We start from the raw sequence: 11,608 nt of genomic DNA on the forward strand, positions 1-11,608 counted from the left end.
GCGGGACTCGCACAGCCTGCCCGAGCCCACCATGCAGCCTGCGGCCGGCGAGCAGCCGGCGGCAGGTAGGTTCCGGACGGCGGGCAGCCGCGGGGGCCTGGGAGTGATTAGTGTGGAGGGCGGGCGCAGCCCGGCCGGACTGGCAGGAAAAAGTCGGTCACTGGCCGGGGAGCGGGAGCGGCGCCGGCGGCGGGGCCCTTACGCGGCTCAGGCCGGGCGGGGAGCAGAGGGCGGGCCGGGCAGGGAGCTGGCGCGCGGGAAAGGGCAGCGGCCGGGCCCGGCCCGGGAGCCCCGGAGCCGCCCCTGCCGCCGGGAAGGGAGCGACCAGGCGGGAGCGGGCCGGGGGCGGGGCCGGGGGTGCCGGGGCCACACAGGGGGAAGGCCCCGCCACCGGCGGAGGGGTCCGGGAGCCAGAGGTCACCACTGAGGGGGCTGCGGGCGAGGAAGCCTGGGCCGCCAGGTCTTCCTCATTTCTGCTCGCCCCCACCTTCCTTCCCGGCAGCACAACACTGCGCTCCTGGAACCTTCCCCGCAGACCCCCAACCCCAGGGGACCCCGCCCTGTTTCCTCAGGAGGGGGCTGGCCTGCGTGAGCAGCAGCAGACTGAGTCTTGGGGAGGATATCAAGACACACTTCTCTGTCGTGGTCGCTCTGACCCAGACCCAGGCAGATGCATCTCCGGGCTTTCACTGCCCTGACCCCTGAGCAAACACGACACAGGGACATGGCCCTGTGTACCTGACAGGCTAGCCCCGCTCCTGCCACTGGCTCATAGCCGCAGCCCCCAGCCCCACAGCTAACCAGGCAACAGGCGGACATGACAGCCGCTATCCCCCACCAGCCCAGACTGGTGTGCCGGCCCCTGTCCTCTCCACACACACAGTCCCACATGCCTGTCCCGTCCCACATCTGCACACCCCTGCCCCAGCTCCTCAGTTACCACACTTCACATTCCACCCCACAATCCCACCTGCCTGTTCCCACCTGCCTCTGGCCTGGTCCCTCAGAGCCCCTCCCACAGCCTCCTGCACACTCTTGATAACAGCACCCTTTCAAATGCTCTCCCCTCACCCCTTCACTGCTTCACTTTGTTCCCCTGCGCTGGCTTCACGCTGCTTACCATGGACACACCCAGGGTTTCTCCTAGGCCCCAGTCGGGGACCCTCTCATTCAAACCAAAGCCCACTCATGTTTCAATTACTGACTTCCCGGGGCAGGGTCCTGGCCCACCCGCTGCTTCTTCCCCTGGGCCTCAGTTTCTTCTTCTGTGGTTTAGTCTGGAAGAGCAGGGCAGGGGGGATGCTGAGGAGACGGATTCCCACATGTCTCAGCCGCGAGGAACTTTGGCGTGCAAGTCCAGAGTTCCCGGGGGTTGGTAGCACCAGCTGTTCCCCACTAGCCTCTGAGCCACTTCTCAGCAGTCTGGGAGAAAGGGAACCAAGGAGAGGGCCAACGGGAGAGAAGGAAGCAAGGGTAGGGCAGCCAGCCCAGAGGAGCAGGAGAGATGGGCATTTTCTGTAGGCCTTTCCCCTCTGCCCCTCTTGGGCCTTCCCTGGGAAGGCAGAGTGCCTGGATCTCACACCACAGCGTACACAGCACCCCTAACCCACTCCATCCCCCACTTCCCCTCAGTAGACCCCTCTAAGTCACCCACATGCTAGTCCTGGCTGGCCCCATCTTTAGCCCAGTCTGCAGCCACTGACCCACACCTCTGGAACACTCTCTCTGGATCCTCCCTGGCTTAGCCACCAGTCCTACCCACCCAACCACCCTGGCATGTCTGCACCGCTGAGCCCCTACCCCACCAAGCCAGGCTGCCTGGGGGGATGCAGGCTGAGGGTGAGTGTGCCTGCCTGGGCAGCCGGGTCAGTGGCTGTGTGCTTTCGTGGGCTGAGTATGTGTGTTCATGAGGGGGGCCAAGGTTCCCAGGGCCCAGGGATCTGGATGGAATTAGGGGCTGGCCGGGCGGGGGCCAGGATGGGAATGGGGGGGCTGCAGCAGGAAATGTGAGCTGCACTCATTAGCTTCTCACGTGCTCAGCGGATTTATAAACACAGGGAGAAGACGGGATATAAACAATCAGTGGGCAGCAGCCAGAGCAGAGCTGGGGCGGGCGGGCTAGGGGCCAGTATTGGGGGAGGGGGTCGTGACAGACCCCCCAGGCCGCCTGCGAGGTCCACCTGTGTGCACTGGGAGAGGACACTGCCTTCCGCACACTCCCTCCAGGCACACTCCCTCCACTCCAGGCTCCAGGCTCCAGCCCAGGTGTTTGCTGCCCAGAGGCTATAGTGTGCCCCCCACCCCCCAGCTAGGGTGACAGGGACTGGGACACCTCCTGGCCCTAAAATGAGAGCTGGGGGGGGGTGGGGGTGGAGGCAGCACCTGTCCTTGACTTCCCATTCTCCTGCTGCTTCTCCCTCTGGCTTCTGAGACTCCTTCCTCTCTGGTGCTCCGTGGGACGGTCAGTCGGTTCCTCTGCTCTCTGCCCTACCCGCCCCCAGCCTGGAGTGACACAGTTACCTCAGAACTGAAATATTCCTGGAAACACCGGCCTCGTCTGGTTAATTTCATGAGCCGTTTTTCTGCCCAGATGACTTAGCTCTTGTTTATCCAAAGGCCTCTCCCCCTGCTGTCCAGCGTAGGGAGCTAGTCCCCCCAGGATGTCCCACAGGGCCCAGAAGAGGAGGGGGCAAGCAGGGCCAGAGCGGGTTCCTGACCACCCCTCTCTGTAGGAGAGGCAGAGCCTTCCCGAACCCTGGCTGGCAGGGCTGCCCCAAGGCAGGGTGGGGATACAGGCGAGCCTGGCTCCCAGTTTCTGCTTCACCAGGCCCCCAACATTGCCACTAATGGTGAGCTAGGCCAGACTCCATCCTGAGGGGTACCTCAAGGCTGGCAGGGCTGCTGCCCCCCTCAGCAGGTCTCCACCGTCCAAAACTAACCCCATGTGGTACCCACAGGATCCTGGAGTTTACCCAACTAGGTCCCCAGTGGAGGTGGACTGAGGAGGGCCCAAGGCTTCTTGCATAGGAGAAGGATCTAGAGTTGGTCTTGAGATGTGAAGAGCAGGGAAGAGAAAGAAAGTCAGTCAGGCAAGAGCTAGGGATGGAAAGGCAGGAGGAGGGGAACATTCAGCAGGGAAGCCACAGGTTGCAGAAGGGAAGGAAGAAAGCGGGGCAGTTATGTGCCTGACCCTGGTCCTTCTCCTAAACACACACGCCTAAACTTACTTTCTTACACACACACTCACTCTCACACACATACACACACACCCTCAAACCAAGGGCACTTCACCTGAGAGAGGAGTGTCCCTGTGACTGCGGACCCCTACTCCCACACTCCATCAATAAAGTCAGCGGGTCAAGCATCTGAAAGAGTCAACCTGGACCCGTTGGGCCACTGCAAAATCCCCCACCTGACCCCTATACTCTATTTATATGGGACATTTTTATACAGTTTGAGTCCTAAACCTTTCCTAGTTTGTGACCATATCTAAAACCGTAAGCCAGCACTATGACTAACTCTAACTAGTCTTCATTCTTTCTTAACTCCAAACCCTATCCTAACTCTGCTGTTGTTGTGTGCCATCGAGTCAATTCTGACTCACAGCGACCCTATATGACACAGTAGAACTACCCCAGTTGCCTAAGGTTTCCTGGGCTGTAATCTTTACGGGACAGAGTCCTGGTGGCACAGTAGTTAAAGCACTCGGCTGTTAACCGAAAGGTTGGCTGTTCAAAACCACTAGCTGCTCCACAGGAGAAAGATGGGGCAGTCTGCTTCCATAAAGATGTACAGCCTTGGAAACCCTATAGGGCAGCTCTCCTCTGACATACAGGGTCACTATGGGTCGGAACGGACTCAGTGGCAATGGGTTTTTAATCTTTATGGGAGCCAATCGCCCGGTCTTTTCTCCCGTGGAGCTGCTGAGTGGGTTCGAACCACTGACCTTTCAGTTAATAGCCAAGCGCTTAAGTGTTGTGCCACCAGGGCTCCTTGTCCTAACTCTAGTGTAGTCCAATTGTAAACTTATCCCACTTATTTTTAATTATCAGAGCAATTCCTATCATTGTAGAAGTATTTGAAAGTACAAAATATAAACTAGAGGAAAGAAACCACCCATAACTTCACACCTGTCCAAGCTTAAAACCCCTACTAGCCCTTATAACGACATGCCAAGCCCAAGATTTAGCCTCAGCTAACCTTCTGCCTGCCCAAACCTAACCACATCCCCTGCTGGACTCAAAGCTCAACCAAACTCACTCAACCAAGTCCCAAGTCTAAACCACCCAGAAACTTTAAAAAGTAACCCAGTCTTTAAACCTAACCTAGCCAATGCCAATTTTATCCCTACCCTATCCTATCTGTAACTGCCTTTACCCAATCCCAATGCCCACTGAATCTGGGCTTAGTGTGCTAGACCTTAGACCTCACCTAAAAGCCCAGAAGTGCATGTTTCCCAGCTGCCTACATCCCTAGCCTCTAGCCCCTCTGGCCCCCTGCACTGACCCCTGGCCTCTGGCCCCCTGTAAAGACCCCTAGCCTCTGGCCCCCTGCATCCTGGATACCCACACTCTCCAGCACCATCAGCTGACAAGCCCAATTCATCAAATGCATCTCTATTTCCCTCTCTTCCCCACCCCGTCTCTCTCTCTCAGTTCCCACTGCAGGCTGATGGAAAGGCTTCACTCAGGTCAAACTTTTCCCCATCTAACACCCTAGGTAAGAATGGAGCAAACCTCCACACTGCAGCCAATCCCTGAGAGTGAGCACGAAAAATCCTTCAGTCTAACTACCTACACTTCCCGTGCCCAGGAATCACATTCTAGAGTATACCCGCCACCAACTCCAGAAGCCAGCCCCAGTGGTCTCTCCCTAAACCTGCGGCCCGGCCAGTCTGTTCTGTTCTCAGCCCGCAGCCCTCCCTGCTGTACCCCTCCCTCAGCCTCAGGCAGACACCTCCCCTCTCCTTGGCTCCCCTCACGCTGCAGTGGGACTGGGAGAATGGGAGAGGAGACCGAGGTGCGCTCGGAACCCAGGAATGGTCCCAGCACGCCTTGTACACATACATACATGTTGGCACACATGCAGTGACAGACATGCCAAGGACTCTTTCTTAGCTGCCACACAAACATACTCTCAAGTATCTGCTGATATGCAGATACACACATGCCAAGCCCCATCCTCAGACACATACATGCCTCCACACACACACTTTCTCAGGCCAGGAACACTTCCCCTCCTCCATCCCCCCTGCCTCCCATCTGGCGTCCCCCCCCCCACAAGCCAAGGTGGGGACAGACACCTGAGGGGCTGCCAGCTGCTTCCTCACTAGGCCTGGCCCCTTCATGCTCCTTTCCTTCTGTCCACAGGGGACTCGTGGGGGCTGCTAGCTTGCCTGTGCACTGTGCTCTGGCACCTCCCTGCAGTGCCAGCCCTGAACCGCACAGGGGACCCAGGGCCCGGCCCCTCTATCCAGAAAACCTATGACCTCACCCGCTACCTGGAGCACCAACTCCGCAGCTTGGCTGGGACTTATGTGAGTATCAGGGCAGCTTAGGGGTCTGGGGGCTGGGTGAAGACTGAGAAGCAGAGCTGGGGGAGAAGAGGTGATGGGGGGCCTGGTGAGTGAGGGGGTGCTGAGGAGAGGCCCTTTGGCTCCAAGCAGTCCCCCTGTCTGGCCTATCTCCTGCCCTTCCCTCTGAGCGCCCCCCTCCTCCCTATCCCTGGCCCCAGGACTAGGCATGTGGGCAGGCCTCGCACCCGCCTTGGCCCATTGCCCCACTGGCTGCCGGCCCAGCCACCCACCTCCCCCTGGGGGCCGGGGAAGTCTCCTCTGTTTACACCGTGTTGTGGTGTCTCTCACACGGGCGGGGCTGGGTGGGGATGGAGGGGCCCCACCTCCCATGCCTGTGTTCCAGCTCTCCCCTGCCCCCATTCCTGGGCCCCTGCTGCTCAGGACCCCTGGGCCTCCCTTCTGTCTGCCTCTCCCATCCTGGCTGGGCCTCCTCAGGGGTCCTGGGGGAGAGGGGCAGCAGGGACCCAGGCTGGTGTTGGCAGGGGTTTAGGGCAGGGATGGAGGGTGTGTTCTAAGGGCTTGGGGACGGTCCAGAGGTGTTCAGAGAACCCAGGAGGGAATGAAGAGGTCAGAGGAGCCAAGGACCATGGGGAGCTGGCCCCTCTTCCCGAGTTCCTCTTCCAATCCCAGACCCTACTCTGGAGCCAGGGAAGGAAGGGGAGGAGGGTGGCGGGGGAGCTGGCTCCAGCCCCAGGATACACCGAGGAAATTAGTTTGTCTCTGTGCTTGTCAGCGTGTGAACCTCCCCCTGGGCCCTTGCCTATCCCAGGCCTCGCCCCTCTCTTCTCCCTTTCTCTCTGCTGACAGGGTCCTCGGCCCTTTTCCTGGGCCCCAGGCCTCTCCCCGAGGACTGGCAAGGGCTCTGCCCTCCTCCCTATATACCTTCCAGACCCTTCCTCCTGCCCCACTCTCGAGACTGCCTCAGTTTCTTCCTTCTGCAGCCCTCCTCCTGTTAGCCAAGGCCCTCCTGGGGTGTCAGTGAGTACCCATCTGTCCCTTGTCCCTGCAGCTGGGTGGGACCAGGCAGGTCCAAGCTGAGTGAGGCAGCTCGATGTCTCCCTGGCCAGAAAACCGTTGCTTGCTTCTGCTACCCCCTCTAGTTCCCGACCCTTTTTCTCTCCTGGCTCCCCCTGCCAAATTTCTCGAAGGAGTGGTCTACACCCTCTGCCTCCACTTCCTCTCCACCCACTCACTCCTTAACCCCCTGCAATCTGGCTTCCAGTCTGCTGAGGCGGCTGTCTCCGAGGTCGGCAGTCACCACTGGCTCGCTGCGGTCGCCGGCCTGTTCTCGTTCTCACTCTCTCTCTTCTGTTTTGCAGCCACACTATCGAGCTCTGCTGCCTTCTGAGCTCCTCTTCCCTGGCCTCTGCCTCTCCAGCCTCACCTCCTGGCGCCTCTCTACCCTGCCCCGCGGGGGGCCCCCACACACCCAGCAGTCAGCGTGTCCTGACTGAGCATCCACTGCAGCCTTTCTCTTTCTGCACCTCTCCGTAGAACTCATCACCCCCACTGCTTCAGCTGTCACCTCCCTACAAATGACATCCTGGTCGGAGAGACTTAGGGAGACCCGAACAGACAGGCATAGCGTGGATGGGGCCAGTCACAGGGCAGACGCAAAGCAGACACTTTGGGGCAGGTGGCCCCTCGCAGAGCTGCTGCTCCGCCCTCCCTCCTCCCCATTGCCCTCTCCTTTCTACAGCTGAACTACCTGGGCCCCCCTTTCAATGAGCCTGACTTCAACCCACCTCGGCTAGGGGCAGAGACTCTGCCCAGAGCCACTGTCGACCCTGACGTGTGGCGGAGCCTCAACGACAAACTGCGGCTGACCCAGAACTACGAGGCCTACAGCCACCTTCTGTGCTACCTGCGAGGCCTCAACCGCCAGGCCGCCACAGCTGAGCTGCGCCGCAGCCTGGCCCACTTCTGCACCAGCCTCCAGGGCCTGCTGGGCAGCATTGCAGGCGTCATGGCAGCCCTGGGCTACCCGCTGCCCCAGCCCCTGCCTGGGACAGAGCCCACCTGGGCCCCTGGCCCTGCCCACAGCAACTTCCTCCAGAAGATGGACGACTTCTGGCTGCTGAAGGAGCTGCAGACCTGGCTGTGGCGCTCAGCCAAGGACTTCAACCGGCTCAAGAAGAAGATGCAGCCTTCAGCGGCTGCGGTTACCCTGCGCCTGGAGGCCCATGGCTTCTGATCTCTGCCTTACCATCTTCCTCCTCCCCCTTCCCCTTGAAACCATGCTCCCTTCTGGGAGAGAGAAATCTGTATGCCAACACCTGTTGAGCCAGGAGACAGAAGCCATGAGCCTCTGGCCCTCCCCTGGACAGGACAGGGGTGTGATGCAGTAGCCCTGTCCCCTCCCCGCCTCCCCAAGTCCTACAGGTCTGGGGAAGAGGTGCAATAGGCCCTATCCAATTTCCACAAGAAGTACTGCTCAAGAGAGCCCCAAGTGGTCTAAGTTGGCACAAAGGTCTCCTGCTTCCTGCCCACCATAGCCAGTGCCTCCCAGCCTTTCAAGCACCTCCAGGAAGCGTGACAGTAGGGCAGGGATTGGGGACATCACAGCAAGTGCCTTTCTGGGGGTGAAGCCCTTTGGCTGCCCACTCTCCTTGGATGTGTGTTGTTTCCCCACCCCCAAATAACTACATGTCCGGGTCAGGAAACAAACATGGTGGCACAACTAAGCAGGAAGAACAGGATTAAAGATGGAAGAGGTGGGCTCTGCATTGGAGGTGGCCTGTAAACCAGAGAGGTAATACTGAAAGCAGAGGGGCAGGGACAGACCGGACCCAGGGGCCACCAAGGCAATCGGCGGCCCAGGGTGGCAAACAAAGCCACGGTGAGCATCTGGACCTTGCCTTGCGGTGTCTTGCCGGCATCACGGTGCCTCCTCCCGCCCCTTCCCCAGGGTATCTATGGGTTGCCCAGGCTGGGGAGGGCAACCATAGCCACAGCCACAGGATTTCCTGAAAGTTTACATTGCAGTAGCATTTCGGGGTGTAGGGGGCAGTTCCCCCTGGCCCTGCCCCTCAGCCCCACCCACTCATGACTCTAAGTTTGTTGTATTAATATTTATTTATTTGGAGATGTTATTTATTAGATGATATTTATTGCAGAATTTCTATTCTTGTATTAACAAATAAAATGCTTTCCCCAGAACTTATTCTTTTTGGCTGGCCTCACCCCTCCTCCCGTTTCTCATTCCTTGGTTCTCCCGGCCCTTCCCATCCCCTGGCTCCCACTGCCACTAGTGGAGGGCCCGGAGCCCCAAGGGTCCATTCGGGAGATGCAGAGCTGGGGGAGAGACTCTCCTTCCTCCCTCCCCACAGGAAGCTGTGCAAATGCATCTCTGCTCCTGCTTGCTCCACCAACTGTGTCAGGTAGTCCTCCAAGGTATCTTCTGTCTGTCGCTTCCTTTCTTCCTCCCTGCCTCTGGTCTGTCCTCCTCACCCCTGTGGGTCACTTAATGGTCTCATGGGTCTGGCTTCCCGCCTTGAACTTCTCCTTTCCAGCCTACCCTCCACATCCAAGCAGAGCTGTTCACCTGCCCCTCTGGGGCCCTCTCCCAAGTGGTCAGCCCCTGGGCACTTGGTCCCAGTTTCCCAGGACCCCCATCTGTGGCCGCCCGCTGGGGACCCCAGAGCAGCGCTCCTCACCTTCTCAATACCCTCCATCTCCTAGGGAGTATGACAGACTGCAGCTAAGTCACAGTTTTCAGCTGGGACTCCATTCTCTCTCTGAGGTAAGAAGTACATGGGAGTGGGAGGCTGGGATGGCTCCTACTGGGCTGCAAGGGAGTGAGATGGATCAATTTGCGGGGTGACCTAGGCTCAAATCCCAGCATCATAACTTACGAGCTGAACAACCCCCAACAAATTATTTCCCTTCTCTGAGCTCCAGTTACCCCATCTGCAAAGTGAGGGTAGCGCCCGGACAAGATCACTGGGAAGGGAAACAGGAACAGTGAAGGTAACGTGCTAGGCTGCATCAGCAGCAGCAACTGTAGCACTTACAAATTACTCGGGACACATCAGCTTGTCATGACCCTCTAGGGAAGAAACACTGGGTAAATGAATGGGTTAGCTGCCCCAAGGTAGTACACTGGATGTTTGACAAGGGCCTCCTGAGACAATGCCTTAAGCCACGGAAGTAACAAATGATGGTAATGTCAGTCAGTTGACAGCTATTTTAAAGCCTTAATTACCTGCCCATCCCTGTGCTAACTGGAACAGGAAAGCCAGAAGTCCAAGACTGAGCTTGGCTCCTGCCCTTACAGAGCTTGCCATCTACTTGGGAAGAAAAGACCGGCTTTCCTGAAACAATAAGAGAAAAAAGCATACCCATGCCAGATGGTGTGGGAGGAACCAACATGTGCAAATCCCGCTGGGAAAGGGGAAAGGGGAGGCCAGAGTGGAGAGGGGGCAGAAGGCACTGGACTTGCTCGTCGGCAGAGCACATCAGGCTCTACTGAATGTCCCTGGGTCACCTGGCCCAAGTTGGAGGGCACCTTCCTGCCCTGAGGGGTCCAGGCTCTTGAGGCAGAGACATCTGCCAGCCACAGCCAGGGGCACCCCCAGGCCCTGCATCCTGCCTAACAAGATAGAAAAGAGGGGCATCTGGAACTCTCTCCATGTGTGACCAAAATGTCTGTCATATGTAAGGCACCATACAACAGGAGGAATATGGAGAGAAATGCTTCCCCCCCCACACAACTCGACAGTGAGCTGCTTGAGGACAGATTCCGAGTCCTCCTTCATCTCTCTATCACCAGCACCCAGCTCAGGCCCAGCCCAAAGAAAGCACTCAATAAATGTGTGCTGCACAACATAATCGAATGAAGGGAACAGGATGCTCCTCGCCCACCCAGTGCTGGAACACAAGGCAGAATTCAATTAAGTGCAGAAAGAAAGATGCGGGAAAGTACTAATGGCATCAAGGAAGGTGTGACCTCAGCTGGTTGAGTGAAGGCCCTGCTGGTCTGCCAGAGGGGAGGAGGTCTCCAGTCTTCCTGTTTCCAGAGCCTAACTCACAGTAGGTACCCAGTAGTCACCTTCTGCATAAATGCACAAGGTGGGATTTGACACTGGTCTTGTGGGTGGGCAGAATTTTGCGAAATGGGACAGGATCATGGCTAGCTCAGTCTGCCTGTCTGCCAGTCAAGCAGATAGTGTCAGAGGGCAGGGGCCAGGAACTTACTCATCTCTGCAACACTTCAGCAGTGGGCACGATACCTGGCACACAGTGAAAGGCTTGGTAGTTTGTTGAATTAAAGTCATTTAAAGAGTATCAAGGTCCCTGGGTGGCACAGGCAGTTTGCACTCGACTACTATGGTTGGCAGTTTGAACCCACCAAGTGGCACTGTGGAAGAAGGCCTGGCAATCTGCTTCCATAAAGATTACAGCTATGAAAACCCTATGGAGCAGTTCCTTTCTGTACCACATGGGGTCGCCATGAACAGGAACCAACTCGTCGGCAACGGGTTGGTTTTAGTTTGAAAGGGTATCAAGATGACAGTGTACTAGAAGTCAAGAGAAGAGAGTTTTAAGGAGGCATCTGATCAACAGTCTCAGCTGTCCCAGAGAAATTGAGAGAATACTGAGAAATCCATTGGCTTTGGTCATTAGGCAGCCATAGGTGATCTTTGAAAGAGCAGTTGTGAGGCAGACAATTATAAGATTCAAAGATATGGTGGGAAAGGAAGTGGTCAGTGTATTCACTCAAGAGTTTGGGGGTAAAAGGAATATCTAGAGGGGGTAGCAGGACCAAGGAAGAGTTTTATTTGTTTTGTGTTGTTTTTAAATAGAAGAGATCTAAACATGCCATTGGCTAAGTGCAGGGTGGTGGCTGGGTAAGAATGGAGAGGCCTGGCGACTACCAGAGGGCTGTCAGTCAGCATGGAATGTGACTCTCCAGCAGCAGAGGGGGGACAAGTGAAGAGACGGCATCATGCAAGGCCTGAATTACTCACAGGGCAGGAATGGCAGAGAACCGTCAGGGGCGAGGGGTTCTAGGGTGCTAGACTGCTGGCTGGC

The 11,608-nt window shown here is 57.5% G+C and overlaps 1 protein-coding gene across 1 annotated transcript in view; it reads left to right on the plus strand.

The window, feature by feature from the left end:
* The window catches only part of CLCF1 (cardiotrophin like cytokine factor 1), a 9,426-nt gene extending 692 nt beyond the window's left edge, over nt 1-8,734 (plus strand). Inside the window, exons 2-3 of the mRNA XM_004383664.1 lie at nt 5,370-5,536; nt 7,275-8,734. Coding sequence (XP_004383721.1) covers nt 5,370-5,536; nt 7,275-7,769 — 662 coding nt within the window. The 3' untranslated portion in view covers nt 7,770-8,734. The remainder of the gene's footprint in view (nt 1-5,369; nt 5,537-7,274) is intronic.
* Nucleotides 8,735-11,608: the final 2,874 nt, after the last annotated feature.

Source organism: Trichechus manatus, unplaced genomic scaffold, assembly GCF_000243295.1.
Source record: "Trichechus manatus latirostris isolate Lorelei unplaced genomic scaffold, TriManLat1.0 scaffold00113, whole genome shotgun sequence".
In the NCBI taxonomy this organism is placed as follows: Eukaryota; Metazoa; Chordata; class Mammalia; order Sirenia; family Trichechidae; genus Trichechus; species Trichechus manatus.